General features: G+C 41.4%; 1 protein-coding gene across 2 annotated transcripts in view; it reads left to right on the top strand.

The window, feature by feature from the left end:
• Styk1 (serine/threonine/tyrosine kinase 1) overlaps window positions 1-24,276 on the top strand; it is a 53,729-nt gene that overhangs the window by 22,218 nt on the left and 7,235 nt on the right. The window contains exons 2-6 of one of the 2 annotated variants that reach the window (XM_021165778.2): window positions 17,262-17,417; window positions 17,747-17,881; window positions 19,324-19,590; window positions 20,470-20,651; window positions 23,543-23,626. In XM_021165778.2, coding sequence (XP_021021437.1) covers window positions 17,354-17,417; window positions 17,747-17,881; window positions 19,324-19,590; window positions 20,470-20,651; window positions 23,543-23,626 — 732 coding nt within the window. In that variant the 5' untranslated portion in view covers window positions 17,262-17,353. Of the gene's footprint in view, window positions 1-13,814; window positions 13,995-17,261; window positions 17,418-17,746; window positions 17,882-19,323; window positions 19,591-20,469; window positions 20,652-23,542; window positions 23,627-24,276 lie in introns of those variants that run through there. The other variant, XM_021165779.2, reaches the window with a different exon arrangement.

Here is a 24,276-nt window from a genome sequence, read left to right as displayed (position 1 = left end):
CCTTACTGTGTAACAGGGTCTCTAAAGAAGCTGCTTTTTCCCAGAAGAGTGCTTGTTAGCACCTTCTACCTGAGACCTCCTCACTAATACCTGAATCCTTCTGTCTAAGAACTCTGTGCTTACTGCATTGGTCTCAGATGCCAAATGTAAAAGTACAGGACATTTCTACCCCCTCTATTGGATTCGAATAATAATACAGAGGCCTGGTATATTTATTAAACAGCTTCTTGCATCATAGCTGGCCAGGGTGCACATTTATTCTTACCTGACTGTGCTGCCTACTACCCAGCCACCTGCCCCATTACCTGCTATTTTAGTCTAGCCCTGGCTGCTCCATCCATGTCCCAGTGGTGACTCTCTCTTGCAAATCTCTCATGGAGAATCTTTCATGGCAAATCTCCTCTCTCCCTGGATCAGAAGTCCCTCTTCTTTCTCTCCTGCTCAGATATTTTACTAACCAATCAGAGGTTATGGCAAATAATTTGTAGACAAAGTTGAGGCAGGAGATGCTTGACAGTGCTAATGTACAACCAGATATCCCAGCCTAGTAATTAGCATCTGAATACACAGTGCACAAAACCATCCACCGACAAAGAGAAATCTTAAAAATTATGATATGGATAAAATGTAGCTCTCCACAACAGAGGGCTACTGGAGGGGCTGGGGCTAGTGAAAAACTCACTTTTCTTTAAGGGGCTGATCAATGGGAATTTGACAACGCCCCAGTGACTACATGGACAACATAAATTGGGCTTTTTAAAAACATTCTTTTGGGGGGAGCACAAGAGTGGGGTGGACCTGGACCTGGGAGTAGTAGGAAGTAGGGTGATCAGGGTGCATTATGTGAAATTCCCAAATAATCAATAAAATATTGTAGTTAAGCAATTGTAAGAATTGATGTAAGAAGCTGGGCGTGGTGGCGCACGCCTTTAATCCCAGCACTCGGGATGCAGAGGCAGGTGGATTTCTGAGTTCGAGGCCAGCCTGGTCTACAAAGTGAGTGCCAGGACAGCCAGGGCTACACAGAGAAACCCTGTCTCGAAAAACCNCTACAAAGTGAGTGCCAGGACAGCCAGGGCTACACAGAGAAACCCTGTCTCGAAAAACCAAAAAAAAAAAAAAAGAATTGATGTAAGAGAAGAAAATGTGCAGCCAACAAATGGCACAGTTATGTGCAGAACCAGCTTGACCTTATTTAAATAACAGAGCCACAGTTTACTAGATGTTCAACTCGTTTACTACTGAGCTTCAACTCCTTAAGTTAGGGTTTCCAAGGTTGCCTTGGAAAAGGGAGGGAATAGATGTGGGTGGCTGGAGTGGCACAGAAAGCATCACATCATCCTACCTGGGAGATTTTTAGTACTTTAGTCTTTAAGCTTTAAAGCAATTTAATCTTTCATTTGTTGTTTGGAGATAGGGTCTCTCTGTAGCCTAGGGTATCCCTCTAAGTCTTGATCTTCCCTTTTCGGCCTCCTCTGCAGGATTTAGAGGTGCTCATTTCCACACCCAGCTCTTTCATGTGATTCATCTCCTTTGTTTCTGTCACCATGTCTCTGATAATGTGATTCACAGTTTTGTAGATTAGGATTTAGTGTTATGATTTATTATTTCAGATTAGGAATTCAAAAACAGAGAAGGGATGACATTTGCTCAAATGTACATAGAACATTCAGGGAAGGCAGAATTAGGGAAGCATATGTGTGTGGTACTAGGAAGATGGTTGGCTGTGAATACAAAATCTTCTCTCATGAGTTAGAACCAGTGAATTTTCTTTGGATTAATTTAGAAAGAGAGATAAACAGACTTTAGCACCTGAAGGCTGAGCATATTTGCCATTTATACTACACTTGTCCAGAATTCTCTTAATACTTGGTTCTCATTAGCAGAGAGAATCTTATTATCTTTAAAATTCATTCTAGACGCATCCTAAGGGATGACTCTCTTGCCTTCTTTCCTTTTCACAGCCTTTTGAAAAAACTCCAAAAGAACCACTGGTTTCTACTTGGGAGTTACTGTCTAGAAAAAGAAGTTTAAAATCTGCTATATCCCTTTTATAAGTACACAATATTTCATCTTAGATATTGTGAAACAATTCACAAAACAGGACAGAAGAATTAAAACCTTGATGTACCTACCTGTTATGGTAAAGCTGGCGTGCTCCTGAAACTTCAGAGGTGGAGATAGGAGGACCAAGATATCAAGGCCATTCTTAGCTACAGTGCAATGGAGTCAGCCTGGGCTATATGAATCCATGTCACAAAACAACAACAACAACCAAAATCCCCAAAGCAAACCCCAAATCTCTAGTTTTAAGAACTAGACATTTTTGTAGAAGGAGTGTGAAAAAGTTGCTGGATACACTGGTGACATCTCCTGCAAGGACACATTAAACCTGGATCTTGGGAAATAAGTGTCCTGCTTATGATATTATGCTTTGACACTGATTGCATTAGATTATTGTTGCATAGAGTGAAAGCAGAGACCATTTCAAGATGTATAACTTGGTAAATAGTAACAGCAATTATTACAAGATGATGTTTATTCATATAATAATCAGTACCTGAAACTAGGTATTACATGCTAAGTTATGCTAAATGTTTTGTATGTGATATCTCTTAATATTTACAGTGACACTTAGATAACATTACAAACTGAATAAGAAAAAGAGAAAACAATAAACAGTCAAAGAGCACTAGAGGCAGGTGTATTTGATTTCATAAATGGGATTAATTTACTATACTTCTGAGACTTGATGCAAAAATAGAAAATGAGCTGAAGCCAACATGTGGATGATGGATAAGGAAGATAAATTTGTCTTTAACAAACAGCTATAGAAGTCTGTAAGGAAAAGAGGGCAGAGACAGTAAGGTGCATACATTCAGCAGAGAGAACAACAGGTGTTGGGCTAGCTGCTAGACTACAGTGAGGTGGTACAGTGAGGTACTACAGCTGTAACACCTCCCCCGACACACCCACATCCACACCTGTGCACACATGGCTTTACACTTCTGCTCATTAGATTATTTCCCAACTGTTCTTTCTTAACATTTAGGAAGTCTTTCACTGAGTTAAGAGGAGGAAAGGGACTAGATTCATGTTTAGGTCTGTGTTTTGAAGAGGAGCTTATTTTCCTGAGTGGATGGCAGTGAATCTGTAGCATCTATTAAAAACTTCAGGTTCTGTGATATTCAGAAACACAAAATCAGAATCCTTTGTCTGAGAATTAATTCTAGAAACAAGTTTCTTGACTTGGTAAGTTGTTGGTGAATGAATGAGATTATCACTTATGTGCACTGCGAAATTTGTGGGTGCTAAGTATCCTGTTCTACCTATCTAATCTAATTTTCTCTATCTATCTATCTATCATCTATTTATTTTAAACATGTTTACATTTATCTATTAATGGGGTGGGCAGTGGCAGTCGACCACGTGAAACATCAACATGAAGGTCAGAGAACAACTTGAAGACATCTTCTTCCACGTGGGCTCTAAGACTGAAGTCACTTCAGCTTAGTAGCAAGCACCCATATCTGCTGAACTATCTTGTCAGTCCTTCTTTGTTTCTCTACTTATTTAAAGGAAGGGTCTCATGTAATCTGTTCTGGCCCTGAACTAGATATCTAGCTAAGGCTGATCTTGAATTTTTGATCTTCCTGCCTCTACCTCTGAAGTCCTGAGTTTACAAGCAGTGCCACCATGCCCAGTTTATACGGAGCTGGGGATTGAACACTGGGGCTCAGTGATGCCCTCTTCCAACTGGGCTACACCCCAGACTCACTGACCCCACTTTAGGTTTTATTATTATTATTATTATTATTATTATTATTATTATTAATAGTAGTAGTAGTAGTATTTTTTACACTTCCTTTACAGTTTGGCTGCTACCCCCTCCTACTCTGCCACCCCCTGCTCCCCATCCCATATCTCATCCTCTGTCTCCAAGAGGATGTCCCCACCTCCGCCCCACCGCACCAGACCTCCCCACTCCCTGGGGCCTGGGGCCTCAAGTCTCTCTAGGGTTAGTTGCACCTTCTCTCACTGAGGCCAAACCAGGCAGTCCTCTGCTGTATTTGTGGCGGGGNGGCCTCATATCAGCTAGTGTATGCTGCCTGGTTGGTGGCTCAGTGTCCAAGAGATTTCGGGGTGAGGGTGAGGGGTTCAGGCAAGTTGAAACTGCTGGTCTTCTTATGGGGTCACCCTCCTCCTCAGCTTTTTCCAGATTTTCCCTAATTCAACCACAGGGGTCCCTGGATTCTGTCCATTGGTTGGGTGTAAGTATCTGCACCTGACTCTTTCAGCTGCTTGTTGAGCCTCTCAGAGGGCAGCCACACCAGGCACCTGTCTGTAAGCAGCCATAGCATTAGTAACAGTGTTAGGCCCTGGAGCCTCCCGGAGCTGAATCCCAATCTGGGCCTGTCACTGGACCTCCTCTTCCTCAGGTTCTTCTCCAATTTTGTCCCTGCAGTTCTCCTAGACAGGAAGAATTCTGAGTTAGAGTTCCTGACCTTGGGATGACAACCTCATCCCTTCACTTGCCCTGTCTGTCCTTCCACTGGAGGCAGACTCCACAAGCTCTCTCTCCCCACTGTAGGGCATTTCATCGAAGGACCCTCCCTCTGAGTCCTGAGCATCTCTCACCTCTCAGGTCTCTGGCACATTCTAGAGCTCCCACCCCTCCTACCTCCTGAGATTGCCTGTTTCTGTTCTTTCTGCTGGCCCTCAGGGCTTCAGTCCCCTCCCCCCAATACCTGATCATGTTCCCCCTTTCCTCTCCCTGTCTCCTCTCTCATCCAGGTCCCTCCAGCTTCCCCTATGATTGCTTTCTTATCCCTCCCAAGTGGGATTGAGGCATCCTCACTTGGGCCCTTCAGCTTGCTAACTTTATTGAGTTCTGTGGATTGTATCCTGAGTATTCTGTACATATTTTTGGGCTAATATCCACTTATTAGTAAGTACATACCATACATGTCCTTTTGGGTCTAAGTTACCTCACTCAGGATGATATTTTCTAGTTCCATTCATTTGCCTGCAAAACTCAGGATGTCCTCATTCTTAATAACAGAGTATTATTTCACTTTGCAAATGAAGCACATTTTCTGTACCCATTTTTCCATTGTGGCATATCTAGGTTGTTTCCAGCTTCTGGCTATCACAAATAAGACTGCTATGAACATAGTGGAACATTTGCCCTGTTGGCATGGTGGGGCATTATTTGGGTATATGCCCAAGAGTGCCCATCCCACTTTAGTAACAATTTTTATTTTAAGGCTGTGCCTATGGCTCAGAGGTAGAATGCATTCGCAGTATGAATGAGGGTCTGGTTTCTATTTCCAGGGACCCATGTATACATACACAAATAAAATAAAAGAATCCCATTGTGGTTATCAGAAAGAATTCTTGCTAGAGCAGCCCCTTGCAACCACTTTCATTGATGAGACTCACATTCTCATTGATTCCCTGAAGCATTCTCTGGACTGAGCATTAAGAATGAGCTCAGCTGCATGGATTAAGAATGAAACTTTCAGCGCATTGAGATAAGTCTACTCCAGATTCTTGTCTTTAAGTTCTTTCTGCTACTGGGAAGAGATAAGACATTAACTTTATTCTGTGGACTTGGCTGTCTCCCAGACTGGGTCAGAGAGTGACCTTAACAATCACCAGGAAGAACTCATTAAACTCAAGACTCCACCCTGACAGTAGGTCAGGAGAGCAATTTTGAAAACTCATCAAAATAGGAAAAAAGTTATATCTGATTATATTTCAAAGTTTTTTGACACATGGTCTTACTGTGTGGATCAGGGCAGCTTTAAACACACAGTACTCCTCTTGCCTCTGCCTCCCATGTTGTGGGGTTTTAGGCATGTATTTAAATGTATTTTCAAAAAATTACTAATTAAACCGAGTGTGGAGGCATACACATTCAATCTTGGTACTTAGGAGGCAGAGGCAGGTATATATCTGGGAGTCTGTGGCCATTAGGGTCTAAAGAATAAGCTTCAGGCCAGCCAGGGCTTCATAGTGAGATCCTGTCTCTATGGTTAAAAAAAATAAAATAAAATAATTAATTCATATAAAAGTCATTATTATCTCCCGTCATTCTTAGCAATTTCTTAATCAGCATATCAGTTTTATCATTATATTAAAATCATTGTGTTTTTATGTGTATCAATTGGCTTTTTCAGTGTGATTTTTTCCTATGGGAAAATATCTCACCTTTGAAGTTTATGAAGTAATAATTACCAATCTCATATAACCTATAACATGAACATATGTTTCTCAGAAAGATGTTGCTTTATTTTCCAACTAAATCTATTTTGTTATCAATGAAGTAATGATGTAAATTATTTTTGATCAAATAAGTAATCCACTGCCTGAACTTTATTTAGTAGGTTTCAGTTCCCGCTGCTTGTCTGCATCTCCTGGGAAGCTTTTCCACTGTTGCAAGATGCTGTGTGGAGTCATAATCTAGGACCCTTTCCTCTGGGAATGGTGGGGAATGAGCAGCTGGGAAATATTTTCACAAAGCTCCTGAGAGTGCAATGCTGCAGGCAGGTGTGAGGACTACTGATCCGCTGGAGCCTGCGGTCTAAACAGGCCAACCTTGGAAGCTCTGACTCCTCCCAGTTCTCTAATTCATAATCTTCAAATACCCTTGGAGCAATGCCTGGACACAATTTCTTATATGCTCACACCTGTTCCTTCCTAGGAAGATCCACTCTGGTCTATCCTCAACTATTGTGTCCTCTGCTCCCATCTCTTTAGTCTGTGTCCACTAAGCTGTGCATTTTTGTTTGTTTGTTTTTGTTTTGTTTTTTATTTTTTTGAGACAGGTTTTCTCTGTGTAGCTCTGGCTGTCCTGGAACTCACTTTGTAGACCAGGCGGGCCTAGAACTCAGAAATCCGTCTGCCTCTGCCTCCCAAGTGCTGGGATTAACAAGCTGTTCATTTGTAACCCTCCCATGCTTTCCAGTTGTCTTCTCTGTTGATGCTGAGTCCCCTCCTCCTTCAGCCTCCACAATACTTGTTCCTCATTCTCCTACTTCCGTCCATGTTCTTTCTTAAGGCCTTTGTACATTTCCTCTTCAGTGGACTGTGCTTCCTTTACGTTTCCTAAATCATATGGCACTTGCATCATGCACAAATCCCTTTTATCTTCTTCTCTTCTTTTCATTTTTCCCTCTATTCTTCCTGTCCACTTCCAAAACTTTTAGTATCATCTAACAGATTCTAGGGCTGGAGGAATGGCTCCACAGTTAAGACCACAGTTCACTGTTCTACCAAAGAGCCTCGGTTTAATTCCTGGCACACACATGGTGGCTCATAATCATATGTAACTCCAGTTTCAAAGGATCCATTCTCTCTTCTGGCCTCAGTTGTCATTAAGCACACAAGCAGTGCACACACATACATGTGTGCAAAAGACAAATATACATAAAATCCAAAACAAAGGAAAACAAACACAGCACAGCAAAACAAAAACTAACACCTGCTGACTCATCTTCATCCCAGATGTCTACTGGACACCTCAAATGAAATGTCACATATAACTAATACACCCGCACCATTCTTGTCTTTCATTGTCCTTCTCCTTTGCCCTTCATACGCATCCTGTGTGCTGCAGGTCCAATCTCTCTAACATCTCCAGTCTTTATTTTCACTGTTAGTATTGTAATCCTTGAGCCCCTTGGGAAACAACCTGTCCCTCATGCTCATTCTTACCTCTGACTTACTGTTCAGTGATTAGTAACATTAATGTTTTCCTCTTAGGTAGGAAAGAATCACATGGTTACAGGGAAGAAGCAAGGAGGAGAACCTGCTTCCACCTGAGTCTGACCCTTCCAACCCTGACTCATTTCCTGCTGCTCTCTTTTTCTCCACTGCTCACAGGAGAGAGAGAGAGAGGCAGGGTTTCCTAATTCCTGGAGGAGAAAGAAAAGGTAAAGAAAAGGTAGGCCAAGGTCAGATGCTGCTGTGCCTTAGGTGCTTCAGGAATCATCCACCAAACCTGAGCTCAAACTGCCAACCTCTGTTATCCCAGAGCCAAGTTATTGCCGGCTCTACTTCTCCAGTGTGGCTCACAGCCACCACTGACCCACCCTCAGGAGGGAACACACTCTGCCTTGGCTCCCAACTCTGCAGAAGGAGGTAGTAATGTGCTCCCGGGGATACACTTTTAGTCTGATCAGATATCTGTTGTTTACATGGGTTTGTGTTCTGTGTACAAAGTCCTTAGTGGACCACACCCTGCATGACACTGTACTGAGGTAAAGGCAGCTGAATGGATTTCTTGATTTTGGACCTGGAAAGAAAGAATGAGAGAGAAAAGAGGTGGGGAGGGAAGAAGAAAGAAGATAAAGAAGAGGAGGAGGAGAAGCAAGAGGAGGAGGAGAAGGAGGAGGGTAGTAAGCACATGCATGGTCCTCTGGTCTCTTTTCTTGACCTTAGATTGAGCCTTTCTGTCTACCAGAAGTATAGAAGAGATGATAAGAGTGGCCAGAAATAAAAAGTTCTCCTTGGTTATAGAGGAAACTGAAAGGAGGTTATGTTTGTGTGTATGTTTGTATGTACATGTATGTATATGAATGTTGGTTTTTTGATACAAGGTCTTATTATGTAGCCCTGGCTGTTCTGGAACTCATCTTATAGACCAAGCTGAGCTGGACTGAAACTCACCCAGATCCATCTGCCCTCTACTCTCTGGTTTCCTGCCTCTGGCCTCTGCCGCTGCTTTTGCCTCTGCCATCTGGGATCAAAGTTGTATGCCATCACAACCAGCTTTGAGATTTTTAAAGACGCAGAAGCACCTACTTAATAGGCAAAGGCCAATGGGATGAATCAAACATGGGAACCAAGTCTTGAAAGCCCAGTGTACTAGAAAATAGGGTGAACAGGGAAGGTTTCTGGAAGAAAGCTTCAACAGCACCACAGGTCCTATAGGGACAGGATGACACAGATGGATCTGAGGTTGCTGTTTAGGGTGGACAACTTTGTGTGCTTTTGTACCTTCCTTCTTTGGGGAACTCTTATTGTAGATGAGGGAAACTGAGGACTTTGGGAAACTATTAGGGAGTAACCACAGAAAGAAAGGAATAAATAAGAAAACATTTCAGATACATCGCTTCTGATCTTTTAAGGTTTCAAAGTAGTAGATGGTGGGTCTTGGAATTGTGGACATAAAAAAATAGACCATCCAGAGACTGCCTCCCTTGGGGATCCATCCTATAAACAACCTCCAAACCCAGACACTATTGCAGATGCCAACAAGAGCTTGCTGATAGGAGCCTGATAAAGTTGTCTCCTGAGAGGCTTTGAAAGTGCCTGAGAAATACAGAAGTGGATGCTTACAACCATCCATTGTACGGAAGCACAGGGTCTCCAATGAAGGAGCTAGAGAAAGTACCCAAGGAGCTGAAGGGGTCTGCAGCCCCATAGGAGGAACAACAATATGAACTAACCAGTACCTTCAGAGCCCCTTAGGACTAAACCAGCAATCAAAGAAAACACATGGTGGGACTCATGACTCTAGCTGCATATATAGCAGAGGATGGCCTAGTCAGTCATCAATGGGAGGAGAGGCCTTTGGTCCTGTGAAGGTTCTATGCCCCAGTATAGGGGAATGCCAAGTCCAGGAAGTGGGAGTGGGTGGGTTGGGGAGCAGGGGGAGGGGAAAGGGGATAAGGAATTTTCAGAAGGGAAACTAGGAAAGGGATAATATTTGAAATGTAAATAAAGAAAATACCTAATAAAAGAGAGAGAGAGGGGAAAAAAAGAAAATCAGAAAAAAAAAGTAGAATGAAAATCTGAAAAGAATCAATGCTTTGAGTGTATAAAATGCCTCACAGGAAATCAGATAAGTACATCATTGTTACTCTTTCTTTGTGAGCTCTGATGCTGTTGGTGATGTGTGAGGGTTATCAGTCTTTATGAGCCCTGATGATGTTGGTGATGTGTGTGGGTTGTCTGTCTTTGTGAACTCTGATGCTGTTGGTTATGTTTGAGTTTACCTTGATCCTTTGCAGATTATTTACCATAAAAAGCATTTTGTTGCTTTCCAAGATCAACTCTCCTGAAGCATCAGTTTGTAAAATAGGCCTCCTCTCCACTGCCTTACATCACAGGTCTTCAGACATTTGGAAAGCTGATAACAATCTTTGTATCAAAAGATTAATGTTCAAATAGGCTATTTTTTTGTGGGTTTCCAAGTTCATTTCCAGCCCCAAGTCTCTGGAAGATGGATAGGGAGAAAATCCTAACAATCCAAATCTCAATTCCAGAGAAAAGCAGAGCAATGTGCCCCCTCACCTAAGTACCGCCTCACAGCAGTGGATACCAAAGATACTTAACTCCAGGGTCTGCATGAGCCTGCCTCTCTGGGTCTCCTCTGCTGTTGCCTTTTTGTCTGGTCTCTCACAGGTTTGTTCCAAAAGAAGGGTTAAGCCTGAGATTGAGAGAAGTGCCATGGTATCTCATATCCCCAGCCATTGCTCTGCCCTTTTGGATAATGACCCCTTTTTGGCTAGTAGACACATTAAAGATTACTATTCCTGAGAACTGAGTTTTTTCACTAAAAAAAGCAGATGATAGAAATAGAATTGGATGTGTGTGTTAGTGTGTGTGTGTGTGTGTGTGAGAGAGAGAGAGAGAGAAGAAAGAGGAGGAGGAAGAGGAAGAGGAGGAGGAGGAGGAGCATTCAGGAAAGTAAAGCCAGGAAATAAGAAGGTTGTGTATCTTGTGAGTACTGGAAAAAATATGATTATTTTCAAAATAGAAGACAGTTATATAGACATCATCTGTGTCACTGTAAGAACATGAACAATACATTTACATGTTCCTTTCAAATAACAGTGCATTTGTCATCAAAATTTTACTTTAGCATAGTGGTTTCCATGATATTTTTGGATTCTGATATAATTCCTTCTTGGCATTACTTCTTTTGTTCAATGGAATGGTATGTATATGTGAGTGTGTTTGTATGTGTGTGTGTGTCTGTGTGTGTGTGTGTGTGTGTATCTGTGTGTGTCTGTGTACATACATGCACACATATACAGGTTCATATACATTCGGTAGTTTAAAAAATATTGGGTTTATAAATAAGAGTGCTGGGACCGGATATGAAACCTTGCTCAGCCATTTATTCACGCGGCTAATTAAAGGCTCTGCGATTCCATCAATCATGAGCTAATGCCTCAGTATCTGCTTTTCTTCTTTGGCACAATGACTGGTATGCTGTATTTGCTTGGTATCTAAGATCTGAAATCAGGAAAGGTAGCTTGGTTTTAAGGATGTTGGACATGAGTTATACTGTGTTCTGGATCAGAGCAGTTTTGACTTTTACTGCTAAGTGAATATGTTCACCCTAGCAAGGGAGCTTTCTTGTCTGGTAGCTTGGGAGCAGAAAGGAAAGAGTAGTGGTCGGTGACTCCAGAAGGAAAGTAGACCCTCACAGCCTGAGGTCCCTCTTCCACAAGTTTCCTTCTCATTTAAATCAATCAAGCTTTCTGTTCCATATCTCATAACCACTAAATACCTTGACCCATTATATTTACCTGGAAAGTGGGTCACTTGGATCTCTGAAAACCACCTTGCTGGCAGATCCACAAAGGCTGTTATGCACATGCTCAGACTAGGAATGAGGCTGCAAAGAGACTCACTCCTCAGTGGAACAGGTTCAGGGAAGTTTCTGCAGCACACACAGAGCCTTTCTTTTCTCAGGACAAGTTTGCTTTCAAAGTCTAGTATGTGACTGTGCTTTGGTGGGAAAAGTTTCTTCTGGAAACTTGTGGGTAGATTGGTGGTTGTGTCTGGGGAATGACATTGAGTTAACTGAATAGAAAAGTCAGGAACAAGGGTTGTGCTACTGTCGCCAATAGACCTGCCTCTGATGCATTGAAAGCGCCCTGTGGTTCCTGATTGTGTTGTGAATCCGTGTATCAGTTTGAGAGTTAGTTTTGATATTTAGTTAGATTCTAGTTATCACTAACTTCTATCGACTCCAGAATGTCATCTTGCAACTAATTAGGGAATCTTCTCAACTATCCTTCACATTCTCTCTATACTGTGTCTCCTTTGCCACTGTGTGATTGATTCTCAACTCAAATGGTGAAAGGAAACCTTTTATAGGAAAGTCAAGACACTGAAATAGCCAAGAGGAGAGAAATCACGGGATAACAAGCCACTGGTGAGGCCGTGCTATTGTTTCAGGTAGAATTCTGCCTGGAGAGGTTTAGCAGGTACAGATGCATGCAAACTGTAGGCAAGCTATATCCAAACCTACTTTGCAACTGTCAAATGAGGGTCAGAATAAAGAACTTCACAAGTGCAAGAGCTCTGTGATTCCAATGCATATATATGCTTATCCGTGGCACTAACTGTGGGTTAATGTTTTACCTTCTTAAATTTTCTGCAGTCCATGTGTCAGGAGCTGTAGCCATGCTACAATTTTTTTAACAAGATAGGAAAATTGCCTAAATATTAATAAATAGGGCTTTAATATATTTTAATTTCAATTATATTATTAATCCATTAATGTTCTTTTTTTAGGCACCTAAGTGACCTACCTCCTTCTGTAGATAGATTCCACATAGGATCTAAGGAGTTATAATGGTTATGGGCTATTGGACTCAGGATTCCAATATTTAGGTGTATTATACCTATTTATTGGTATTATGAATTGATTTAATATATCTATCATATTTATGAGTATGAGTATTGGGTAAATAAGCCAGACTTTAACTCTTAAGAAGAACCATCCCAGAGATTTGGGCATTGAGGTGTGCCTTTTCTCACCTTGATATAAAACAATAGACCAGGCTTTGTCTATTTGCTAGTGGATTACAAATTTCAGGAGAAAAGTGGCATATGAAGTTTTCTTGCTGTTACAAGCCAATGTGAACATCTTCTGATGTATAAGCTTGGAGGGAGTCAGGGGTCTGAGTGGCACGGTTTCCTGCACAGTTTTGACTCTGTGGGTATACCTGATAAGGATGCCTGGCACGTTTGTTTTAAAAAATCCTCAACTCCTTGGTTATATGCCACAAGTCTTTTGGCCAACTGTAACCATTGGAAAGGGCTTATTGTACAATTATCTTTCTTGGCTTTATTTTATTTTATTTTACATTTCTTTATTTACTATGTGTGTTTACACACACACATACACACACACACACACACACACACACACACACACACACACCATGGTGACTGTGTGGAAGTTAGGGGACAGCTTTTAAGAGTTCTCACTTCTACCCTTTGGTTCCTGGGGATTGTCCTCAGGTTGCCAGACTAGCACAGGAAGTACCTTTAGCCTCAATTCATCTCTCCGCCCATATAGATATCTCAGAAGCAGCTTCACAGAGTGTGTGTTGGTTAGCCAGGTGTTCATGATCCTAGTTTCCTTAAACTACTAGGGGCAAGAAGCTATGCTCAGGAAGAATACATGAAGGCCCGATGCTGTCTTAAGTGAATGTTCTGTATAGGCAAACATGAGGAAAGGAAACTGGGTTTGGGTCACTGTTTGGCTATGGCCAGTTCAGCGTGGAGTCTGTGCACACAGTCTTCAGGCTACTTCCTTTGGTATGTGCTAGTGGGCGTGTAGTTTGATTTCTGGGCGGAGCTCACATTCTGAGCTGCTGCTGACTAACTTTTTTTTTTTTTTCACTTGTACTGTGTAGAGATTGTGTTCCTAGCACCTACTCACCAGGGAGCCAAACTTGTTCAACTGGCTGCTCCCTGAACAAAAATAATTACTTACATCTGATAACATCCCCAAAAGGAAGTAAGAGGAAATGAAAACCAGAATGCCTGGACCCTGAGACATTTTCAAATAGGCTCTGAGCACCCAGCTGACATGCTTTCAGGGCCTTCTCCTTTGCTCCACATGCTGGGTGCTGTTTTTGCTGATGTCATCAGGACCTCTCCTGTCCCATGGTCTCCGGAAGGTGGATGTCTTCTGAATTGCTTTTCTCTTTGCTGTTCTGGTTCACCACCTACTTGAGGTAGACTTCTCCGTTCAGTGTCTTTATAGACTGCATGCTGTGAGCAAACTCACAGACAAAACGTTTCTCTCTATCCCTTTCTCTCTGTCCTTATCCCTCTTCTCTCTTTCTCTCTCTCCTCCTCCCACACCCATTGCTCTTTTTTTTTTTTTTTTTTTTTTTTGATAAAGGCTTTATCTATGTAGTCCTGTCTGTCCTGGAACTCACTGTGTAGACCAGAGTGGCTTCAAACTCACAAAGGTCCTCCTGCCTCTGCCTCTTGTGTGCTGGGATTGCCCAGCTGATTCTCTCTCCTGTGTGCAATTTTTCACCATCTGCCTACTCCTAATTAGCCGGCCACACACCTGTCTCCCTTCTGCCTTGTTTAATTGTGATCCACCGTGTCTGCTCATGATTGGGGGAAAAGTGAAAAGGTATGAGGTTGGAGCTGGCAGATTTCTTATGTTTTTGTTGTTGTTGTTGCTTGTTTGTTTTTTATATATTTTTTGTTTTTTGCTTTGTTTTGTTTTGTTTTGTTTTTGACAGGGAGCCTGTGCTTCAGTAAGTAGCACTTTGCTCATCAGCACCAACATTAAAACTCCATGTGTAACTGGGATAGTCTGTAACCTAGGATGCCTAACTGACAGTTAAGAAAATCCCTACATTTGGTTTCAGACTGGTCAGAATTAAAGCAGTAGGCTGCACTGACTCCAGAGCCACCATTTCTCTCAGCAAGGGCAGAGAGTAAGTTGCTAAACACATGGAAGAGTGGGAACTATTGCTTCTGTTCAGAAAGAAGCAGGGTTGGAGGTGTCATTTAAAAGATGTGTGGGTTGTATGGAGTTGTTGAAGGTGGTTAGATAAAAAGCCTGCTCGGTCACAGCAGCTGTGCTATGAGCAGTAACACTAGGTCCACACTGTTGGGCTTTTCCAAGTCAGCTATGGAGGGAGAAGGGGCTCCTGAGCCCTACCACATACTGCTAATCTATTGCTAACTAGCAGACTTTTAGCTGAGAGGGAGGCAAAGCACACAGTTATGCACCCCATTGGTGATGTAGGGTTAAACAGGTGGCCCAAGTTAAACCCTGTGGGTATGAAAAAATAATAATAAAAAAAAGAAGCAAAAACCCAACAAACTAATTTATAAAGAAAGGAGTGTTGTAAGGAAGAGGCAGGAGGAAAATGTGTGTGTGTGTGTGTGTGAGAGTTGTGGGAGAGGACCAAAATGCATTATATGTTTGTATGAAACTTCCAAAGGACAAAGCAGATTAATAATAAAAAGAATCTCCAACAGTAAACAAGAAACTAGACACTGTAATCTATTTGGAGAATTGGTAACTGGAGAAGGAAACATTTTTATGCTACAATATTTTACATTATGATTTAAAATTCATGTGTGAGTGTCTGCATGCCACTACATTAGTGTGGAGGACATCATCTGATATCAGACCTCTTGTTCCAGGCCCTGTTTGTTGTTTTACCTGCAGTGTGCAGCAGGCTAGCAGGCCTGTGAGCTTTAGAGGTGCTCCGTTTTTCTGCTTCTCATCCAGGAAGGCTGGGATACACAAATTCCGGAATCCAAACTCGGGTTCTCAGGCAGTCACAGCTAGCAATTTACATATTAAATCATCTCCCCAGCCCTATGTTTGTTTGAAGCACATTATCATATAGATGTATTTCCTTTTTATTTAAAGGAAAAAAAAAAGATGGCTTTTTCTATAGTGACACTTTCTATAGTATAGGACCTGGTTAGAATGTGGGTTTGTTGAACTACCTCTGATGGGTATAGAGGAGGTCCACATAAGCTTTCATAGCTGAGGGACCAAATAGCTTTCGTTAATAAATGATGTCTATTCAATTCTTCAGAGAGTGCAAGTATATCAGAATAGGCAAGCAAAAACTGACATCAGGCTTCAGCCCTTTCCTTCTTCCAACCTGAGATTTGTATGGAAATTCCAACTTTGGGGGCAATGCCTTAGCAATCTGATGGCTCCTTCCAGGATGGTTATACCACTTCTCATAAAAATTAAAGGGAAGCAGAGGCAGGTAGATCTCTGGAGTTCAAGGCCAACCTGGTCTACACAGTGAGTTCTAAGATAACCAGGGCTACACAGAGAAACTCTGTCTCCATCCAACCCCCACAAAGTCCCACTGAATTTCTCAGAAGACAATAAAGTCACTATTGATCTGGGATGGATTTCAAGGACAATAATACAAGTGAGAAAGGTGATCTCAAATGTGTTATTGTATGATTCCATTTATATAATATGATGACAAAATAATACAGGGATGAGACAGATTCCTTATTACCAGGAGTTAGGGGTAATACAGGAGGGTGTGAGTGTAGTTCAGGAGACAGTGCCAGCTAGAGCTTGAGACAGAGCAGTTATGCTGGGGTATACGGAGATCACACACATACTAAGGTAGAGAGGGAACTTACTAGGTAGCCACAGGCTGGCATCTAACATGCCATCTGCCTGTCTTTGTCTCTAGAGTGCTGTTTTTTCAGGTGTGAGTTGCCTTGTTATGGTATTGCATAGTTACATTAATCTGTCGTCATTGGGGGAACTGGGTGAGGGATACAGAGAAAGAGGACACATCTGTTGAGTACTTGTAACTTTACATGAAACTCTGCTTTAAAATTAAAGGGAAGCAGAGGCAGGTAGATCTCTGGAGTTCAAGGCCAGCCTGGTCTACACAGTGAGTTCTAAGATAACCAGGGCTACACAGAGAAATTCTGTCTCCATCCAACCCGCACAAAGTCCCACTGAACTTATTGGAAATTGTTCCTACATTATATTTCAGTTGGTTGATGTAAAATAAAATATTTATATGTTGTATGTAAAAAAAGCATAAATCATCTCTTGGCATTTGCCATATATATTTATTCAGACAATGGTTTGGATAAAAGTGGAATGAAATGTTATGTGTACAAAAATGTGACATGCAACTGAAAGGAATTTAACATGCTTCAAGATTGTAGCAGGGGTAGATATTTATCAGCAGTCAGGATGGTTCGGCGGGTCCCTACTTCAGCATGGTCACAAAAGTTTAGGGTGCCTTTATAATACTTTCAGTAACAATGAAAAAAGGAGCAAGGCTGGAAAGTTGCATAAGAGAGAAAGTAATATGCATTGGGGGGAAATGAATGTTTTTCAGACTGAATTTTAGAAAAAAGAGCAGAGAGGAGTGGGTGGCTCAGAAAAGACACTATGTGCTTAGTAACTTGAGTGTCAGGTATATTTAAATTTTCTACATGTGCTGTGTTTTTTTTTTTTTTTTCCCTAGAAAAATAACGAAGTCCTTGGAAATACTGCACCACTGCCGCTGTGCTCCGTGCATCCTCTGTGGGCCTAACAGAGGAGGTTGGCCCTGTGGCCATGGGAGAGAAGGGTCACCTGAGCCGGGTGTTGTTGGAATGCAGTCTCAGTGACAAGCTGTGTGGTAAATGCAGATACCATATCTGCCTGTAGCCGGATGCCAGAACAATAGAGACTGATTTCTGGATATTTCTACAGGAGGATGGTGGTTTCACTTCTAGTGGAAATGAATAGGGGGTGGAAGGCATCATTTTTATAGGGTGAGGGTGACATGCCAATCAGAAATAACAAAAAATGATCCTTGATGGTCTAAACCACAGGGTTAGTGTCTGGTTAAGTTTGGCCTCCATGGGTCTCCATTGAAGGGAAAGAAGGGAAATCGGGAGCACTGAGGCAATGTAGGGGAAACTGTGGCTGGTTTCTTACTTCTATCCCCGTTTATGGCCTACACAGTTGTCCGAGAGAAACAGTATGAAGTAATCATTGTTCCTGCTCTCCTGGTTGGTGGCTTTCTTATCCTTCTTGCAATCATTCTGTGGCTTTTTATCAGAGGACAGAGATCCCAAAGGCAGCGCCCTGGACCCCGAGGTAAGGCTCAAACTCTAGGGGTAGGCATGGGTTCAGGGAAGATTGATTTTAAGAAAACCATAACCCAGGTTTTCAATAGGCCCAACCCATAGTCAGATCTTACAAATGATAAGCCCAAGCCGCTCAATATCTCTCATGTCCAATGATTTTCTCTCTACCGGATCTCAACTCTATAGTGACCTAATTTTCCCTTGACAACCCAGAATAATCCATGAAGGTCTTGATTGGTCTCTCAGCTCATATCTTTTAAAGCCCTCCATCAGTTCCCTGTGTTCCACAGAAGAGAATATAGTAAGGTTCTTCCCAGGGCCCTGTATGATCTGGCCCCTCTGTTCCTGTCTTCCACATCTGTCCAGCCATCCCACTTGGCTCCCTCTGTACTGCCTTCCTTGCTGTTCCTTAAACATCCTAAGTGTATCCTTCTCTTAGTGCCTTCATACATCTTGTTCCATGTGCTACAGTGTCATCATGGTTTGCTCTGTAATTGTTTCTAGGCCTTTATTAAATGTTACCCTATCTAAAAAGCCTACTTTTGGCATTTATAGATAAAATAGTTATCTCATTTTGCTATTTCCCCTCCTAACACACTGTCTCTTTCATTCTTAATGCTATATGTTCTATGATTGAAAACTAATCTTAGGTAGATCTGAACTTTGTCTATCCTCAACTCAGAGAGTGCATATGGTATATGGTGATATTTACTGAACAGATTTATTGATTAACCAATTATTAGAAATCTCAGAAGGAAACTTTTTTAGTCAATTGTAATGGTAGCTGTGGATGGGTGATAGTCTCAGCAGATCTTTTGACTATGATTCATGAAAATATAAAATGATTCCACATTTGAGGGCAACCTGAAGAAAGAAAAACTATAACTCATATATATATATATATATATATATATACACACACACACATATATATACACACACATACATATATATGTGTGTATGTATATGTATATATGTGTGTATATATGTATATGTGTATATGTATACTGTATATACATACACACACACACACACACACACACACACACACATATATATATCCTGCCTTCAATTTTGGAAGTCATATGACCAACTTAGAGGCCATCCATGCTGATAGTAACTGTCATATTTTGGTACCTTTGGTGTGGATTTCTTTTTAGAACTGTCCTGTCTCAGTGCTATCCTCATGAGGAACATGAGGAACATGAAGATAATCCCAAGGACTATAAAAAAGAAACATTACCCCTTTCAAGGGCTTCACCTTTAGTTTTCTACAAGGAATGAAATTATCATGACCATTGTAAAACTCGGTGTTGGTATTCATTCATTGAGAAGCATCAGAAGAGGTCCTTGTATTAGTTATAGAGAAAATTTCCTAGCTAGTTTATTCAATATGCTTTTCTGGTGTTCCCAGGGCAGGGGCAATTGATGGACATTATCTCTTTGTTCTAGGCACTGCCTCTGTACCTGCATCTAGGGGCAGAAGCCAGGAGGCAGCAGGGCACAGAGAAAAAGTACTTCTGCCTCTTAAGGAGACCTCAGTGGAGGGCTTTCTACGAGCGGCCACACCCTGCCTGGCTAAGCTACAGGTGCCCAGGGAACAACTCTTGGAGGTTCTGGAGCAGATCCACAATGGTAGTTGTGGGACCCTCTATCATGCAACAATGACCACCAAGGATCATCCTAACCCCAAAAGTGTGGTCCTTAAGGCTTTAGAAGGTAAAGTAGGAAATCAATTTCTCTCCCCTTTTACTTCTCCGCTGTGAGCCCATCCCTGTAAATACTGAGACTGGAAACATTAAGATGCCTACTAGCACATATGCTTATAATTGTGTATAAGGGAAGCTTGATGCAGAGTTGTTCTTCCTGGGTCTTTGGATATATAGCTCACCGTTACCTACTGAAGCCTGTCAAGTAGTCATTTCCATAGTAGATGCTACTTGGCCTTAGATTATGAGATTATTTCCTCATTTTTCCTTTATTGTTTTATTTTTATTATTTGTTATTAACTAAAATACCTTTTTAAAATTACTTAATTTTATTGTGTGTGTGCATGGCATATATGTGTGAGTGCAGGTGTGTGCTGTACAAGTATGAGGTTTGAGGTGAACTTTCAGGTGTTGGTTCTCTCTTTCCATTGTGACTGAAAAGCTCTCAGACTTGCATGGTCACCTGCTTTCACCAGTGTTTGGCTCTTATATCCTTTCTTGATACTGTGTCTCTTTTCCTCCCTTTCCTTTCTCTTTCTCAACTACCATTGGATACATAGAACATAAAACAAGGAAGGGCTAAACATAATCAAAAATATCTATCAAACTCCCAGATGATGATGTTGTAATATGACCAGGACACTGTTTATTCAAGGAGGTGAAAACCAGTCTATGTCTAAGACCCTGACTCTTTATTTCTGTTAAAGATGGGTGACTGAGCATTACTGTCTTCTAGGTGGTCCTCCCTTCTATCCCCTTTATGACTGTAATTCTTCCACTGTTTGAATGCTACCATCTGCATGTGCCTTTTGCTCCTTGCCTTTTACTTATCAGCTGTACTGACCGTTCACTGACACCTCCCCCCCCCCCACTCTTCTGTTTTTCACAGATCCAGTTGGACTCCAGGAGGTCCAGGATTTTATAGGACGAATCCAATTCTATCAGTACCTGGGGAAACACAAGAACCTGGTACAGCTGGAGGGCTGCTGTACAGAAAGGCTGCCACTCTATATGATGCTGGAGGATGTGGTCCCAGGGGACCTGCTCAGCTTTCTTTGGACCTGTCGCAGGGTGTGTAATAGGGAAGCTACACTAGTAAGGAAAAGCTTTGGTTAGTGTTTCACACGTCAATTGACACCACACCTGTCAAAATATGCCTCCATTATGAGGTAAAACAATTATCACCTTTAAATGGTACTATGGCAATGTAAGTGTGAAACAATTATCGCAGAGCTGGAGGCAGTGAATGCGTCTCAGTTGGTAGAATGCTTGTCTAGCACAAAGTCTGATCCCAGCACAGGATAAAACTGTGAGTGGTGGCATATACCTGCAGTTCCAGCACTGGGGAGGATCCAGAGTTCAAGGTCATTCGCAACTATACCATTTTGAGGCCAGCTTTAGCTCCATGAGACCCAGACTAAAAAACTGAAATTCCATACTTGTTCTGTGGACCACTAGCTACAAGTCACATGTGACTATTAAATATCTAATTAGTGCAGAAGAAACAGAAGATGAACATTTTACTCTGTGCAATTTTACACACTGAGTTCATGGAGACATGCGTGGCTGGTCACTATATTGTTAGGCAGTGTATGTTTAAAGACTCTTTCTTGCCTCCACCACCTAACTTTGTGACTTTGGCAAGTTTTGGTTTTGTTTACTGATATTATTTGAGACAGGGTTCTTCTATGAAGCTTCGGCTGTCCTGGAAGTTGCTATGTAGACCAGACTGGTGTTGAACTCATAGATATTTGACTGTCTCTGCCTCCCAAATGCTGGGATTAGAAGCATGTGCCATCATGCCTGGCCTGGAAAATGAATTCTGATCCCGAGTTTTATAAATAAATTATAATAAAATGTGAGAGACTTTAGCTATGTAGAACATAACAGCAATTAGTATTTAACAAGCAATCAAGATGGCAGCTGTTAATATGATAACCATGTAACTGTATACTAGTTTCAGCCATAATGGTTATTCTCTTCTTACTAAGTGTATTTTCCATTCTGTAAGAGTACCCTACTGTGGCAGAGGTGACAAGGGAAAAAGCCAGCTATACAATTTTATGTGCCAAAAATCTTAAAAATAAAACAATCAGAAGTTTCTAGATCCTCATAGACTTCATTTTAAAAAAAATTAATAAGGGAAAAAAAATCTATCAATTGGTTGTCCAATACCAAATGGTCAGCTCTTGAAACCATACATACTCAAGTAACATACAGATTGAAAAGGTTGGATTTATATAGTTATGCACAAGCATACATGCAACAATAATTAATGAAAGGAGATGAGAGCAAGGGGGAAAGTAAACTTGCAAAGTTTAGAGAGAGGCAAGGGAAGGGACAAGTGGTGTAATTGATGATAATCTCAAAAGCAAAAAGTTATTAAAACAACAAAATACTGATAATAATATCCTTAGTTTTCTACATGTTCTTCCCTGAAGATCTGAAGAAACCAGTATCCCTGGTTTCTCACTTGCTTATTAGTCAGCTCAGGATTAATTGGACCCTGAGATGGGCTGATCCTCACACAACTGGAGGTGGGTGGAAAGGTGTCTGTGGACTGAAGTCTGCTCTGTGCTGTGTAGACCCGGGCAGTTTAAACCTTTCAAGAGATCATCACCTGCCACCAGTTCAGTGCTCTTGCCAACAAGCAACTTCCCACTCTTCAGAGTCTATCCTTGAGGTGGCTCTCTTCTTCCTCCTAGCACTGAGTGGTCTGATGGGTGCTGCACATGTCCTTTGTGGCAGTTACCATATTTGGCCATTTATTTATTTACAGTTTCCTGATTCTGGGTCACACAGCTGGCATTTTGTACACCTTGAAGGCAGCAGCTATCAGGCTCAGATGGGAAACAGTACATAATGACTTTCCCCAATTTCTTTCTGTTTGTTAATTTTTCTTTTTAAAAAACCATATTTTCTCCACCTTTGAATACCAAGTTTTTATTTATTTTTTCATTTTTTTAAGATTTATTTATTATTATATGTAAGTACACTGTAGCTGTCTTCAGACACACCAGAAGGGGGCATCAAATTTCATTACAGGTGGTTGTAAGCCACCATGTGGTTGCTGGGATTTGAACTCAGGACCTTTGGAAGAGCAGTCAGTGCTCTTAACCGCTGAGCCATCTCTCCAGCCTGAATACCAAGTTTTTAAACAGGGAAACTGGCATATGTAGGCTTTCCCTATGGCTATATTAATCATGTGCATGTCTGTACACACAGTCCCAGATAAACTACTTGTGTTATTCAGTGGAGAGTGTCACCCTTGCTTGTTTTTCTTGCCTGTTGTTTGTTCAACTGCTTTCTTTATTTAGCATTTCTGCAGTTGAGGGAACCTCATGTCTCTGCATATCTGAACATATCTAATGTTTGTCTCTAACTTAAATACTTTTCAGGGTAGGGAGAGATGGCTCAGCAACTAAAAGTGCATCTTGTTTGTGGAGAGGACCAGGTTTCAGTTCCTAGCACCTACATGGAGGCTAACAGTTAATTTTAATTCTATGTTTCAGGGGATCAGATGCCATTTTCTGGCCTCCAATGGCACCAGAAATTCATGAGGTGCACATATATACATTCACACTCATAAAAGAAACATAAATATATCTTAAGTTTTTGTACTTCTCTCTCTCTTTCTCCTTATTTTTGTGTGTGTGAGAGAGAAAGAGACAGAGACAGAGAGAGTCAGAGTCAGGGACAGGGACAGAGACAAAGACAGAGAAACAGAGGCATATGGAAGTCAGAGGACAACTTGTTGGGAGTCACTTCTGTGCCTCCACCATGTGGATTCTGGGTGAGGAGCATCCTGACCCTCTGAGCCATCTCTTCAGTCAGGTCTCCTTACTCCTAATCCCTGTACAGTTATGTTGTCCTTAGCTTTGATATCTGTATTTCAGAGTTTCTCTACCACAATTTAAAAAATATAGTTAAGTCATCTTTACATAGGTTTCTTTCCTCTTTAGGATGTGATGACCATGGATGGCCTGCTCTATGATCTCACGGAAAAACAAATATATCACATTGGAAAGCAGATCCTTTTGGCCCTGGTAAGATCAGCATCAGTGGAAACTGATGGTGGTATTTTCTAATCGGCCTAGTAGTTATGCTAAGTTTCTGACACTGACAATTCTAAATGGCAGCTCTATTTTAAAGTTAGTTAGACAAAGCTAGGGGAAGACCCTTCACCAGCAGTTTGTTTTTCAGCCCCTTATTCATAAAATTATTTACAAATAAGGCACAATAAGGCATTCCAGGCAGAAGACCTCTAATTTAGGATTAATACAGCAAGCTAGAAGGATTGTGAAAGTTTACTTAGCCTAAAATTTAAAAGCAAATTTGGTATTTGAACCTATGTAGATGTAAATCAGGGAAGAAGGGAAAGAAGATGAAGGAGATTCAGAGAAAGGAAAGAAATAGGTGGAAGGACAGAGATGCAGACTTATACCCAAAGAACAAGACAAACCAGCTCAGATTGTGTGGGGTGGAGATTTGCTGTGATAATAGATGTGATATAAAATATATGTATTATATAAACTTTGAAAAATAAGGAGCAAAGCTAAGGGAAGTAAAACAGGAAAGTGCCAACTGGTCTTTTATTCTTTTTTTTTTGATTTTTAATATTTTTATTACATATTTTCCTCAATTACATTTCTAATGCTATCCCAAAAGTCCCCCATAGCGCCCCCCACTTCCCTAC

This window comes from Mus caroli, chromosome 6 (genome assembly GCF_900094665.2).
Source record: "Mus caroli chromosome 6, CAROLI_EIJ_v1.1, whole genome shotgun sequence".
NCBI classification, from domain to species: domain Eukaryota; kingdom Metazoa; phylum Chordata; class Mammalia; order Rodentia; family Muridae; genus Mus; species Mus caroli.
Note: the sequence above shows the minus strand (reverse complement) of the source record. Positions and strands in the feature narration are given on the sequence as shown.